General features: G+C 31.8%; 1 protein-coding gene across 1 annotated transcript in view; it reads right to left on the bottom strand.

The window, feature by feature from the left end:
• The window catches only part of LOC129220385 (neuronal acetylcholine receptor subunit alpha-10-like), a 30,378-nt gene that overhangs the window by 1,275 nt on the left and 13,383 nt on the right, over positions 1 to 15,720 (bottom strand). Inside the window, exons 2-6 of the mRNA XM_054854798.1 lie at positions 12,309 to 12,466; positions 7,032 to 7,141; positions 4,228 to 4,528; positions 2,517 to 2,754; positions 1,047 to 1,240 (exon numbers count right to left, since the gene is read on the bottom strand). Of these exons, the coding sequence (XP_054710773.1) occupies positions 1,047 to 1,240; positions 2,517 to 2,754; positions 4,228 to 4,528; positions 7,032 to 7,141; positions 12,309 to 12,466 (1,001 nt within the window). The remainder of the gene's footprint in view (positions 1 to 1,046; positions 1,241 to 2,516; positions 2,755 to 4,227; positions 4,529 to 7,031; positions 7,142 to 12,308; positions 12,467 to 15,720) is intronic.

Raw genomic sequence — 15,720 nt, 5'->3', positions numbered from 1 at the left:
TTGAACTTTCACTTTACTAATTTATATTAGGTGCACGTATTTACAATTTTTGAGGACAGTAATTTTTTAATATAACTTACAAATAAAATCAGAAAACTTTGATTTTGTTGTTAAAGCTCAGCATCATTTTACAAATACAAGAATTAAAATATTTGACAAAAACAGTTTTGTAAAGTTCTAACTTAAAATTACATGCCTTATCAAAATAAATAATAAACGTATTACATAAAATGCCTATCGATATTACAGAAACATTAAATGTTTCTTTTTCGTTAACTAACTGTTTTTAAAGTTATGCAGTTTGAGACAGAGTTTTAATAAAAAACATGAAATTATGAATACATTTGTAAAGTCAGTAATTATATTTTACAGTCATTATTTTGAAAGACATATCTATAGTAAGGGGCTCTCTATAAATGATGTCAAACTCATTTTCAGTAAATTTATTCCCTCCTCCCTCTGTCCCAAAACATCACGCTTACCTTTGACCTCTCCATCACATGTGATGTTTTTCAAAAACGTGTTGTTATAAAACATGCTTGATGTCATACTTCTTGTTTCCCATCCCTCTTTTTAGTCACTAACGGTACTTGATGTCATACTTTTTCTTACCCTGCCCGCCCCCTAGTCACAACCTGTCACGATTTCGCTAACAACCTTCCCGTGTCTAATATCACGCTGTCTTTTAAGAGCATGTTGTTATTAAAAATGCGTAATGTCATACTTCTTGCAACCCCCTCCGTCTCCCCTAGTCACAAACTGTGACAACTTCGCTAACCTGTTTTCCGTGTCACATGTCACGCTGTTTTTTTAAATCGTGTTGTTGTTGAAAATGTTTCATTGCACTTTTTGTTACCCCCACTTTCCCTCTTCTCACAAATTTTTACAACTTCGTGATCCCCTTCCTCTCAAAGCGTGACATAATTTGCGGACGCCCCCTTACAGAATGAATAATATCATGCATAAATACTGTAAAAGATTAATAATTGAAAAGTTTGATGTCATTAACTTGCAAAAACAACGTTACAGAAACGGGAAAATATTACTTTTTGATTTGTGTCGAAAGCTTCTAAAAAATCCACCTTGATGCATAGGACTTTAGCAAGTACTCCGAAAACAAACTTTTTAACAAGAGGAGGAACTTCGTTTCCATGTAGACCACGGTGGTGAATGTTTAGTGTAACCACAGACATCGCCGTAGCTAAAGATACCAAAGTCATAACCACAGCGTAGTACAAACCTAAAGTCAAATAAACAAATTTAGATTAAACTGTTAAACAACTGAAGATACTAAATAAAACTTTACTGCATTCACGAGAAAGATTGACTAGATATAAGAAAAATAGGATAACTTTGGCGACGTCAACCACGTGTTTGGCTTAAACAAGAACAATTGGTGCCAAGCCGATAGCCTGTTTGATTTCTATTGGTTAACTTTTTTTTTTTCAAGAGAAAATTCCCAAAAGGGGCATAGCTGCAAACCTTCTCCAAACCTGTTTGCTTACTTTCGGTCTGATATTTCCCTAAGCATAGTATAGAAGTGTTTGCATTTATCAAAATTTTAACATTGAGCTTTTGGAATAATCGACAAAAAATATGAACCGGATTTTAAGAAAACGTGTTAGTATTTACATGAAGTACACCAGAATGCCCGGTTATCACATCTAGAGACTGTAGTTTTGATAAATTGGAGATAAATTTACTTTATCTATCAGTTTGTTGGCACTCTCAACACCAAATGAGATTACATCAGCCTCCAGCTCGGGTGTTCTTTATTCCTTTCTGACGAGTTCTTAAAAGAACGAAACTGCAGTCTCTGGATGTGATAACCGAGCTGTCCAGTGTATTGCATGTAGTTCTACCTTACCCTGGCTTAGGGACAGTAACTTTCTGCCAAATGTAGTATTTCATATGAAAAGAAATACTCTGTACATTTGAAGAAATATTAAAATGTCTTTCAATTAAATTTCTTTTAGATTTGCTATTCATATTCGTCATACAGCCATATTGGTAGCTATACATTCCCTAAGAGGAGGGGAGGGGGCCGGCCTTCAGCCCATATGGAATTAGAAATAGGAAAGGAATAGTTGATTGTCAATATTAATTTATTTCTATATTTATTTTTTTAGTTCTAAAGAATAAGTCTTTACATACTGCGGGTATTTCCATTAAACTTAAAAATGTATTTAATTTTCCAGTTTTACGTTACCGCATAAAAATTTTCCAGTTTTACGTTACCGCATAAAAATTTTCCAGTTGTATATTTTACATTATATTTCGGTTCTTTAAAGTGGATGCTTTCAGATGGCATCAAAATGTCTGGAGTCAGAGCTCGCTACAGTTACATATATTAATAAGATGTAAGTTACTACTCCAAACCGTGACTATGGAAAACTACAACCATAACCAATAATGACTGCCAGATATATTGAAGTTTCATTAGTCAAGATAAATCAGTTTTTGTTAGACAAATTTTACTAAAGAATTTCCGTCGAATTACAAAAGGTATCCCTTACCAACAAGTGGCACCGTATCAGAAGTAGGTGGCATGCTCTCTCCAATGACCATTAGAAACACAGTCATCGACAGAAGAGTGGTAATGCCGAGTGTCACCTTTTCTCCAGAGTCTGACGGCATGTAGAATCCCAATAGAGCAATGCCAGTGATTAGCGCGCATGGCAGTATCAAGTTGAACACGTAGAACAGAGGTCGACGGCGAAGTACAACGTGAAATGTCACATCTGGGTATGGCTCCTGGAAAGCGAAATCAATAGAGATTTATGTATGAAAAGCAAAGTTTATTATTATTTGAAATTAGAATATTTAACTCGGGTGAAGTCGCGTCTCTTGAATATTATGATACTACCCGCTTTTCGGTCCTTTCCTCGTCCTAGGTATCCTTGAGACGAGCAAGAACTTTGAATGATTCCTTTTAGTGTTTGCTTCAGCTAATAGAATAGATACAATAAACTAGACAAAATTGTGCAATGAAGAAAAATACTTACAACGTAGGCTGAAAGAAAGTAACTGTCAGGGACCAAATTAGGTTGTCGCACTATTTCTCTAAATGTCTTACACACATTTCCAAAAGCAATGCAACTTTGAAATACTGTAAGAAATTCTCAAAATTCTAAGTGAGTGTTGGGAAGTTACTTAAAATCAGTTACACACAGATAGGCCCCATTATCAATTTAAGGGGTGGTGGGATAGAGCAAAATATATGACAACGAATGAGAAGTAAACCAATACGCTAATACTAATTTTAGTACAAATTTCTAAGTAGTACTAATTTTTATGCTTTCCAAAAATTGTATAACTAATAATAAGTGTTTGAGGAAATTGAAATATTATTAGATCATTGAGATAAGGTTAGATGCTTCAAGTGCATCTTCGAATGTCTATTTTTGATGTGCAAGATAGAAATTCTATTTTAAGAAACACCGGAACTTCAAAAATATTTTGATAATATGCTGAAAAACCTTTATGAGCACCAGCTTAAAATATTTACCATGCATTATCAACTCCTGTGACTAAAACAATTAAAAAAGCCCATATCTTTGAAGTAAAAATTTACTATAGTTAGAAAAGGCTGTTTGTTGCATTCAAATGATTTAAATCACATATGAGGCAGGGAGAAGCAAAAGGATGTAAGTGGACATTTTCAAGTTTTGAGTAAAATGCGTTTAAAGATAACGTCCTAGGTAGGTTTTCACTGAATGTTTTTTTATAAATCATGCTGTACAGCAGCACCTACCAGGGCTACTAATTCTATCTCTTGCCCCAAAACAGAGGAGAGGTTCACCTGCCATGTGTACTGGTTATCTCCAAATTTGTAATTTTGCCACTTGCATCTCTTTGCTTCCAGTTAGTTTTGAGTCTGGGTAAGCCATCCTTGCTTTGGGATTCAAAAAATTCGAAATAAATCATCATACACGTTGTAAGTTTCGTATTGTAAACCATTTACACTCACACGATTAAATCGTATGATTAAATAGAATATTATATTCTAAAACGTAAAAAGAGAACACCAAGTAATTTCACTTTGCTCGCAGTCTAAATTTCAAAAGAAACTTGGTTTCAGTGGAAAAAAAGGCACTATATTCAAAAATAAAACATCTGATAACAAAATTTCTGCAAGCTCATTGTCTTGACATTTTTTGTCATATTTGTCACTGTGAACACTCAGACAATTGTAGCAATGTAATATTTTAAAGTAGCACAACTTACTAAACAGCACGAATAATAAACTTCATTCCTTTCTACTACAACAGTGATAAGATCCCACTCTCCATTTTCGATATAATTTGAAAGGTCCCCTTCTCTTGTTTGTATGACAAGGTCTACCCTCCGTCCATCGTACGTCCAGGAGGCGAATTTCATGGAGCAGTTTTGCTCGTCAAATGGAAACCATGCGACATCTATCTTGCAGGAACTCCGGAAGATGGCGCTCGAAAGCCACGTTAGGTTGCCATCAGACGAAATTATGACGTTAGTGCTAAGTAGCGCATTGTTGTATTGTGAATCAGCACTGCAAAATAAATAAATAGGTAAATTTATGTAAAAAAAGTAGCTGAATAATAACTTCAACACATAATTTTTAAAGTAAACTAAAATAACTTAAAGAAACAAACTTTACCTTCGATTACATCCGTCCTCCCCCCACCCTAAGAAAAAAAATTATTTGCGGCCTAAACAACATTAGTGCACAACACTAAACAAAAGTTCTTAAACAAAACATTAGAAGTCAACTAGTTAAAAACTATGAATTAAATATTAGAATCTTTACTTTAATATGACGTCAGTAATTATTTTTCTTTAAATGTAGAACGCATTGCTTCTAGCCGGTTTTGTATGTTAAATCTGCTCTTGCGGTTTTTTCGACTCGCACTTGGGGGATCATTTTGTTGTCGAATCAAAATAATTTACTAAAGTTTTCAGCTTTTTATCTCAAACGACCTTTGAGTTTTTCGATGAAACCTGTATTTTCGATTTTATTATTTTTTTTTCATAATAAAATTCAAAATTAATGAATGGTAATTTTTTCCCTCATTCTTAGGAATAAAACACAAAAAAAATTATTGTAGTCCAAATTTTTAAACGAAAAACCGATTTTTCGCGACGGAAATAAAATTTAAATATTTTTTTTCAATGCCTTTCTGAATACTGCCACTCACAAAATTTTGTCAGAAAATGTCTTTTAATGTAAAATTTTTTCACTAGGTTAAAATAGTTTCTACATTTTGTTACCGCTGTAGAAATTAAATTACTTTATTACATTCCAGCTAAACTTACTGTCACGTATATATAAATAAAAGCTTTCTTCAATAATTCTTCCATACTGTTTCAAAATCAGATTTTTCTTTATTTTTCCGATTTTTTTTTCTCTTTTGAGGACACTTTTCAAAAAACATTAAAAGGTTAATTGACAATAGATTTTTACTGATAATAAAAACATTAAAAAAATCGGATAATGTTTTAGATGGGCACTAACACACGCACATTACGATTTTTATTTCCTATTTTCGAAGATGGTTAAAGCTACTATATTTATATTTGGATAAACCTTCATTCAAAATTATTATTATATTTACTCTACCGTTAATGATTCATAGAAGCTCACTCTGTTAAACAAAAAGATTCAAATGTAATTGCTTATATAGTAAGAAAACATGAAGATTCGTCTTGCCAGTTTAAAATGAAAATTGCTGATTTTCCACTCATAGCAATTGTTGCAAGGATGTGAGGAAGGGAAAATATGATGACAGTTTTATGAGCATCTGGAGACATTTCGTCTACAGTGACAATAGTCAGCATTGAATAGAAATCATAACCGAGAAAGCTACGACATAAAGCGGTGGAAGCTCCAAGAATAAACATTTTTGAAGTAAAGTAACGTATGAACGGTATTTCACTTTGAATAAGAAATGTGGAATATTAAAACAAAGGAATAAGTACTGTTATTTATATAGGTATCTTTTTTTTTAATTAATTAATTGTTAATTTATTTAGTTTTATTCTTACGCTAAAGTTGGCTAAAAATCACCGTGCGGTGCAAACTCGAAGAATCTTGCTCTCTGAATGGTGAACCGAATTTCTTGCCTCAAACGATGAAAAAAAATTGTCCAAAAGGTTAAAGCTAAAATATTTTAAGATTTTGGAATCAGGGCTCAAACTTGAGCCAAAACTAACAGAAGACTAAGAGAACTAGACTAAAAGAAGCAAGACTAACAGAAAGAAACCACAAACAGGTTTAAATGTGTGAGAGTAGCCATCACTTTTCTTAAAACTTAGATCCCAATCCCTTGAAAAAAAAGAAAAAGTCAGCCGATTAACAAAAGAACGCCGCTAAACCTAACTTTTTTTTTTATTATTCAAACAAAAAGTAAAGCTTCTGATTGACTTAGAAAGTTCAAATAAAGAAGTTCATCCTACATTTAAAAAAAATCGTTTACGCTGAACGACATGACATTTAAATATACGTTGCGAAGCTAGTTGAGCTTAAAATTGATATAGGGTTAGAATATTGCTATGTAGATGCAGTTTGTAGCAAGTTTAAGACTAATGAAAGACTCAAATAAAATTATTGATTAATAACTTAGAAGTAGGTGAAGGAAAAAATCTATCAGTTAGTTATTGTTGAACATAATTATTTTAGAGGGATAAAACCAAATTTAATGTATTGAGCTCTTAAGACAACTTCATAATAAAATTAAATTTATTCTGAATCGAGATAAAAAGCTGAGAGAGAGATAAGTAATCTTTTACTTTTTCCAATAGATAAGCTTCAGAATGTATACAATGCTTGAAGTGCACCAAAGACGATTTCAAATATCATTACTCACTACCGCTGTGTCATTTTTACAGAATTTTGGAAAAAAAATTTCAAAGTTTGAAGAAAATTGAAACATGCATTTCTTCACAGATGCGTGTCGAAAAAATTCAAAAAGATTTTAAATCGAGACTGATTGTGTTGAAACAGAGGTATCACGAGCACTATGTCAGTTGTTAAAGACAGCATAATGTATACTTACTTGTTGTACAATATTATATCCGGTCTCCATACTTTATCAGCGGGAATTCTGACAACCTTGATTCCTCCAAATTCTGAGTGATTCCAAATTAGTCCATAATCAATCCAAATCTATGCGATTCAAGTAAAATTTTAACATTATTGTTAAATTCAAGTAAAACTACTGTGACATGTATTTGCAGGTTTGTCTCAAATGCAACAAACTAGAATATAAACAATAAATGGAGATAGATTAAAATGCTGAGCAGCAATTTTATTGCTGTGTTACATAGATTTTGTTTTATTACCTCTGTATAAAAATAACTTCTTATTTCTTACATTACATTGTTTTATTCTAAAATTAGGTAACTTTATTTAGTTTCCTTTAAATACTGTATGTATGGAAAGAATCATCTAATTCCTAAAACTTTTGAGAGTTAAATAAACTGTCAAATATATATTTTGAGAGATCTACGTAACAAAAAGACAAGAACAGGAGCTTGAAAATTATATGTTTCGCATAGATATGGCAGTCAAGCCATCTTTAGAACAGGAAAATATCCCTAACATGCTCTTTAAGTATTCATCAAATACTTAACAGAAAGAAAAACATCATTAGAACCATCTGCTTCACCTGCATTCGTTTTTTTAATGATGCATACAGTACTTTTTGATTTAAAATCATTAAATCTAACATTCTAGGACCATGTAATTAAAGACTGATTAGCATTAACTTGTCACTGCTTACAGAGTCAGTAATTAATTATCGGCTTTTATGAAAATTAACTTATAAGCTATGCAAAATTTTAAAAATAAAGCAAATAAATCAATGAATAAATGAAAGAAAGAAAAGAAAAATATTCCTTCATAATTTATATTATGTGTTGCCTTTAGTGTACATTTAGTAGGAAAACAAAGATGAAATTTGAAAACGACGAAAGCACTTAAATCCAGAACAAAACCAAAAGTAGGTAAAATTTCTTCCAAAAATATTATTAAACATATCAACAGAATAGTTGAGATGATGTTTGAAATTAAAATTTAAATTAAAATGGAGTACACACATTTTACACAAGTTCATTGTGTGCACAAGTACACAAGTTTACACAAGTACATGCCTTAGAAATATTTATTTTAACTTTTGATTTTGGAGGCGCTTTGATTTATACACATTTTTAGTTAAGATGATAGACCAATTGTAACATGTGAGGGAAAATAAAATTGTGTACGCAATTTATCAAACCACGAAGTAAGTCTTAAATTAAAATCTAAGATTCCAGTAACAATAATTAATGGAAAGGGATAAAGTAAGAGGGATCTAATTGAGAAAAAAAAAGCATTAAATATAGGCTTAGTAGGGTTAAAAGGAAATAAAAGTTCAATGTTTCACCTTTAAACCTTACCGCTGTTTTTCGCTAAATTAAGAGCTACATTTTTTTCTTTTTTTTTTGGCTTTTGTTAGCGTATAAAATCAAAATTCCTTTTACCCTAGCGTGTTTTCCCTTACTCCAAAGACTATGGAATGAATAGAGACACCACATAAATTTTCCTACGAATTTGATGAAGGTAGATAATCGTTAAATATACAATCAGTTTAGAAGCTAAAAAAACTCTACACCAACAATAATCTAACTGTGGCCCGTAAGTCAAACGCGACTTGCTGAATCGCCCGAGTTTAACTTAACATCATTTAAAAAGAAAAAAAAAATCAAACAAAACATTTAATTATGCTCTGAATTCAAGTAAATAACACGCCAAGATGTAATTTCTATCGAAATTTAATCTTTCAAAAAAAAAAAAAAAAAAGAAAGAAAGAAAGAAAGGAAGAAAAAAAGTGGAAGAGTGAAAAACAGTTCCATTTACTCCAGTGTACAGTTTTTATGGGGTACTAGTGGTACACGCACGGCTTGGCCCGTCGTAGAAACTTAAAAGGTCTTTTGGTTCACCTGTATATTTACAAATAATGTATGGTACATTTCTCGCCAATTGGCTTCCCCATGTTATGGTTCCACGTCATGATAACTTGGTAATTTACTCGTCCATCATATAATAGTTTTGCTCTAGAAAATGTTCATAAAATTGGAATAGAAAAGAAAAAAATTAAATTTTCGAAAAATCGCTTTGAGGTGCACACCCCCATGCAATAAACTAATTCTGTGCCAAATTTCATGAAAATCGGCCAAACGGTCTAGGCGCTACGCTCGTCACAGATCCTGACAGACAGAGAGTGATCTGGACAGAGATACTTTCAGCTTTATTATTAGTAACTAGTGGTACCCGGACGGCTTTGCCCCTAATAGAAAAATTAAAAGGTCTTTTGATTCGCCTGTATATTTACAAATAATGTATGATGAATTTTCTCGCCAATTGGCTTGTACCCATGTTATGATAATTTCGTAATTTACTCGTAAATCTTATGATAGTTTTGTTCTCAAAATTGGAATAGAAAAAGAACCACATCGAATTTTCGAAAAATCGCTTTGAGGTGCACACCCCCATGCTACAAACTAACTTTGTGCCAAATTTCATGAAAATCGGCAGAACGGTCTAGGCGCTATGCGCGTCACAGAGATCTAGACATCCTCCGGACATCCTACAGACATCCTCCAGACAGAGAGACTTTCCGCTTTATTATTAGTAAAGAAAAGGAAACGTCTAAATTGTGCATCAAAAATAGTTGGGAAGGTAAAAATCATAAATTAATACTTTTAATAACCTTCTACATGAGAAGTAAAACAAGTTAAAACCAGTTAATTTGCATTTGAAGAACTGCTGGAACGGAACGTGTAAGATCACTACACTTTAAAAAACATTTTTTTACTCTCATTTTTAGACAATGACGATTCCAATATAAATGTTTAAAAACAGGAGGAACTATTAGAATGTTTTATATATCCTGCCTAGTCTTAACTCACCAACAGTTTAGTTTCAAAAATTGCCACAAAGACAGGGTAATAGAGTTTGTTTTTATTTGCTTCTTGCCCTATAGCCTCCTAGTTTTATGTATATTTTGGTTGCAAGAAAAAGTAGTATTTTATGTACATCGGAGGTCTATTGCTCCAAATCATCACTTCAAACTCTTTCTTTAATTTATTTCGTTAAAAATTGAAAATTTTTAGTGCAGCTCTGATAAGTTGAGCTATGATCTTGAGAATGTTTACCACTTTTCAGGGAAACAGGGAATGGTTATGGGCTACAAGTTGCGTTGGGTGACTTTCAAAGTAGTTCTGAGAAGTTATTTCACCTAAATTCCGCGCCCACAAGACGTCTTCATCACAGCACATATTTTTAAAAATTTCATTTCTACCTTTTTTTTAAGATAAAATATTTAAACAATAAAAATAACAATTAAAATAAGCCTCACCTGATTCAACCAGCAATTTGTAGTGAGAATTTGATTCCTTTCATCCTGGAAAAAATTACACAATTTATTAATGTTTAAAAATAAAAAAGAAGTAACTAAAAAAAAAAAAAAAAACGACCAATGAGAAGATTCAAGAACCAACAGAAAAGAATCATAACTTAAGTTTTGTGTAGAATTGATTGCATTTTTTTTTTTTTTTGCAAAAAAAAAAAGAAGTTTGTTTTAGTAAACGAAGAATCCTTTCATAGATCACACGAAAAGATTTACTAGCAGAAACTCGCTAGTGTCAATGTATAATGTTTCTTAAGTTCAAATAAGTAATTATCGTGCATTTTTAGTACTGAATAAGTAACGACCTTTATTTTCCCTATCAATCCATAAACTGCCGCTAATTGCTGACTTCAACATCCCCCCCCCACACTAAAATTTATAAAGCACACTTTCAATACTCTTCGAATACTTTATTATTTTTAACATATACAATGCAACATCATTAAGTTAAAGCCGATGAGGGGTCGGAATAAAAGGGTAGGGCCCTCTGACCCTGCAAATTTGGACGACAAAATATTTCAGAATTTCTATTTTCACTAATTTTTGTCAAGGAATTGATTTAATTATTTTTTATGCCTTCCCAACCTACTCTCCTTGTTTACCCACCAATGAAAAGTATTAAGTAGTGTGTACTACTTTTCTGTGTATTGAATGTTGTTTGATTTTTTTTCTCGCGCAACTTTAATTCTTAAGGAACCTTTTTGAAGAGTTAAATCTTCCGTATTTACGCATTATAACTTTTATAACATAAATTTATAAAATGAATGCATAACAGTAAAAGTATTTTCTATGTACTTTAAAAACGCGATTTTTAATTCCTTTTTCTATTATTATTTAATTTTTTTTCTACCTTTTGAGAAAATCATAGTGTAATGGAGGAAAAAGAAGGCAATTCGAAGGGTAATTATCACCTGAGATGATAAATCCTGGTAACTGCGAAAGTAAAATAACCTTGCTACAAGTACAACTTAATTTCTTTTCCTTTCTTAAAGAATGAGAAAAAAATTACCTTACCACAAATGCATCTGCATGTCTCATATGAATAATAAATACAAGAATAAAATACAAAAATAAAAACAAGAAAAGTTTTACTGCCGTTCAAATTACTGTATGATTTTCGAATGCAGGAATGCTTTTGATGGAAAAAAGCAGACATTTCTGCGAACAAGGAAACAGGAAATATTTAAGATTTCGATTGACCGAAAATAATATTAAAACATATTCTCTACACTACACTCTGAAAACAGTTGTTAAACTCTGGAAAGGCAAAGGCTCTAATCCTATTGAAGATGCAAAAAGATTGCACATTTCCACTCAACATATAGATGCTGTATATAAAACAAAAAGGGAAACAAGTTCAAAAACAAAACTCAAATGATCGAAAAAAAAAAACAAATCACATCACCTAAGAAGCACAAGCATAGTAGTGATGTGCAATTTTTATAATTGGCAGCTTTTTTATAAAATACATTTTTTTTAGCAATTTAACCTATTAAGAACCATTATGAGATATTTGTGTTTTTAAAATTGAAAACTACTTTTATAAATTTGCGATTATTAATAATTTAAAAGTTATATTGTTTTGGTGTTACTGAGGCAAAATAATCTTAATATTAGAATTAAAAGTTCATTGTTTAAAAAAATACTGCTTTTTTTAGCCCACTACAAACTTGCATAGTCTACCACAAACCTTATGATCCTTATAGCGTTATAAAAATATTGCCCGTGGCTGTCTATCATGTTTTTTAATAGTATGATGTCTGCAGAAAATTTACAACTAAAATTTTTGAAAGTTTTTTAAAATTATTTTTTAATTCGTTTTCGAAAATGAATACCATTTTTGAAATACATAATTAATGTTTGGAAAATATGGAAATAACTTACTACATCAATGATTTGAGTAAGTGCAAGACCAAATGTGACATTGACAGGTTCAAAGGCATGTTTCGCAGGCCGTACGTTCTTGTCATAACGACCTGTTAGCAAATGTTGAGTCAAACGATATTCGTTTTCATCGGCAGTAGATGCTAGTCCTATAAGTTCTATAAAAATAATTTATCGTTAAGAATAATTTTGATTTACATATAACTTTATAATTCAGAGCAGTTAAGAAATTAGAAAACTCTAAATAACACTTTACAAAATAATAAAGTAAACGGATTTAGTATCTATTTATTTAAAACGCGTATGCGTAGCAAAACAAGTTCATTTATTCGTTCCTCTTTGGAGGCAATCTGTCTTATATACAGTGGCTCCCAAAAGTGTTCGTACACCTACGACTTTCAATGAAATAAGCCTCTATCCATTGGTTAGAATTAATATTTCGGAACAGATATTTAATTATAAGGTCTATGATCAATTTTCAACAAAATTATATAAAATTATTTTTAAAAACATTAAAATTCAATTTTTTAAAAATCAAAAACCAAAAAGTGTCGGAAATTTTATCTCACAAAGTCTTTGTACACTTTAAAAAATGTCTATATATTATTGAATAATCTAATTTTTTATTACGTTATTAATTAGTAGAATATCATGCAGTATCAAAAACACCTTTTAAACGTCTGGGAATGCATTTCATTGTTTTTTCTTTCTTTTTTTTTTGCGCAATTTCTGAGTAAGTGTTTAACCACACATCGAGTCTTACTGTTTCTGGCTCTTTTTTCGTTTCAAAGCCGTATTTTCGTAATCTAGCCTCCAGGTATCTCTAAATATGCTAGATTAAGGTTAAATCTGGAGATTAAGTGGGTATTTTCTAAACTTTAGGACAATTTTCGAGGCACTAGACGCAAACGTTGAAAACCATGTGCTTCTTATAGTTATTTTGATTAAAAAAACGAAGTTGTTTCTGATAACCAAATTTTTGACTAAGAGTTTAAAATTGGTTTTTAAAATGCTTAAATGAACAGCGTGATTAATTCTTTCATCAAAAAATTTCAAGTCCTAACACCTACCAAGTCCCAACCAAGTCCTGATGCTGAAATGCAACCTCACACAAGAATACTTTCGCCGTCCTGATTAACTGATTCATTAAGTTCTGAAGATTAAGTTCCTCATTTTTTCTTCTATTTACAGTTATGCAGTAATTCAACCAAAAAATTTGAATTTATTTTTGTGCGTAAGTAAGCCGTAATTCCAAAAAAATTTTAAGCTATTTATCATTGATTTTTGCGACGAAAAGCGTAAGCTTTCTGTTTTTCACACGATCAAGAAAATTTCTGCGGAAAGAAGTCCCATTTAATCCAGCTAATCAGAGAACTTGGCGAACAATTTTAGGTGAAAATTAAATGTAAAATGTTTGATTTATCTCTGCAGAAAATTTTACAGTACTCAAATGTGCATTTTTCATACATTTTTTAACTTTAAATCTACGATCACTTTTGTCAACTTTGCCAATTGACCTTTTCTTACCTTGTTTCGGTCCGATTCCTTTCTTTAAAGCATTTTATCAAGCACTTTACAATAGAATGGAATAAATTAACTAATTTAGAGACATTTCAAGCCAATTTACCGCTACTGTAAGAAAAAAATTCAAATTTCGAATGATGTTTGTTGTTTTTTACGAATACCAGCCATTTGAAAGAAATAAGCACAATATTAAGGAAGAAATAAACAAAAAATTAAATCCAAATGACTTTTGGGGGTCACCACAATGCAACAATAATAAAAAAATAACATATGATAATTTTAATTACGAATTTATTCAAAAATATTTGAGTGTACGATGACTTTTGTGACGCGTTATTTCTCTGTCTCTTCGTTTTTGTCCCATTTCAAAAAAAAGCTCCGTCAATATTTTGAAAAAACTTCTGGGTTGTATTTAGGATGACATAGGCACGATGTGAAAAAATATTGGACTTCATATTCGAATTCAGTTTTGCGTTATTTTGGTTTAACTAAAAAAATTCAAAGTGTACAAACACTTTTGGGAGCCACTATATAAACAGTATTTTATGTAACTGTTCTCAATCAAAATCTGGTAATTCCCATCTGCATAACTAATAAGGTAAACAATCGAGCAATGGTCAGTGCTTCAGTAGTGGCCACCTCATGGTTTATGTTTGTAAAAATAGAAATCCAGGTCTCTCAATGGATTCTAAAGTGCATCAAACGTACAGGAGATATTACCAAATGTACGTTTGAATCTATTGAGAAACCTGGAATCCATTTTTTTAAATAAACCTTGAAGTAGCAACTCCTGAAACACTGGCCACTACTGGTGTATTTACATTACTCGACAAACAAAAAATATAAATGCCGATATTTCTTATAATTCACAAAACGAAAGAATATCATGCTGATATAACTTTTGGTGATACGTCTTAAATTTTCAGTTACGGTCCAACCCGCTCAATGGAATAGCCAATTTTCTGTGAAAAATCTAATAAGCAGAATATTCCATTATCCGGGATCAAAATGACAAATTACAATGGTTTGGTACATTGAAAACGTATTACATTAAGAGAGATATTCTTTCAACCGATATTCCAGTAAGCGGGCTCGACTGTATTAAAATACAGTTGGTGTTAAAAACCCATAATATTTTTTCGTCAATCTTCAAAATCTCCATCACAAATATCTCATCAATCTCCAAACCATACAGGGCAAATCGTGTTAATTCAGATATTGAAGTGTTATGCATAGAACATACTTCTTGTAAATACGAACAGAGAAGTGTGCGAGACTTTCCAAGGTTTCCATCCATAATAGCAAAATAACTAAAACGTGATCCGTTTGTAAAAGTTGCATAAAAGCATCACACGAATCCTTGCAGCATAACGGTCACAAAACTGCACTCTAAAGTCAGCAACAAGTTGCAGCAACTTACGAATGTCAATTCGCGGCGATACCACACAGTGACTTGAGTAACTTCCTCAAAGTGTCACAAGGTGACTTATCACCAATTTGTTAGCTGCAAGGAAATTGCAGTGATGTCACAGAAAACATGTAGCAGAAGCGTCTGTGAGGAGTCGAAATATTTTTTCTTTGAAACTTGTGACAATTTGGACCTGTGGTAACTTCACTGTAGCTTTGCCAGAGCATACTGTACCAGCAAGGTTTCGGTTAAGAAGGTTTTGGTGACGTTCTGGAATGTGACAAACTTCTGACGCTGTGTAAAGTCTTTGTGTATTGTGCCACATTATGCATATTTTTAATAACCGGAAAAGTTGCACAGGAACGTGAAATTTCTGCACGGATTCATCTATTAGAACGTAAACCGCGCTCTTATTATTTTTTTTAAAGAAGAATTTCACTAGAGGCCCATAAAAAGTCGTGAGTGCCTTTACATTCTCTT

This window comes from Uloborus diversus, chromosome 4, assembly GCF_026930045.1.
Source record: "Uloborus diversus isolate 005 chromosome 4, Udiv.v.3.1, whole genome shotgun sequence".
In the NCBI taxonomy this organism is placed as follows: Eukaryota; Metazoa; Arthropoda; class Arachnida; order Araneae; family Uloboridae; genus Uloborus; species Uloborus diversus.
This window is presented reverse-complemented; position numbering and strand designations above follow the sequence as displayed.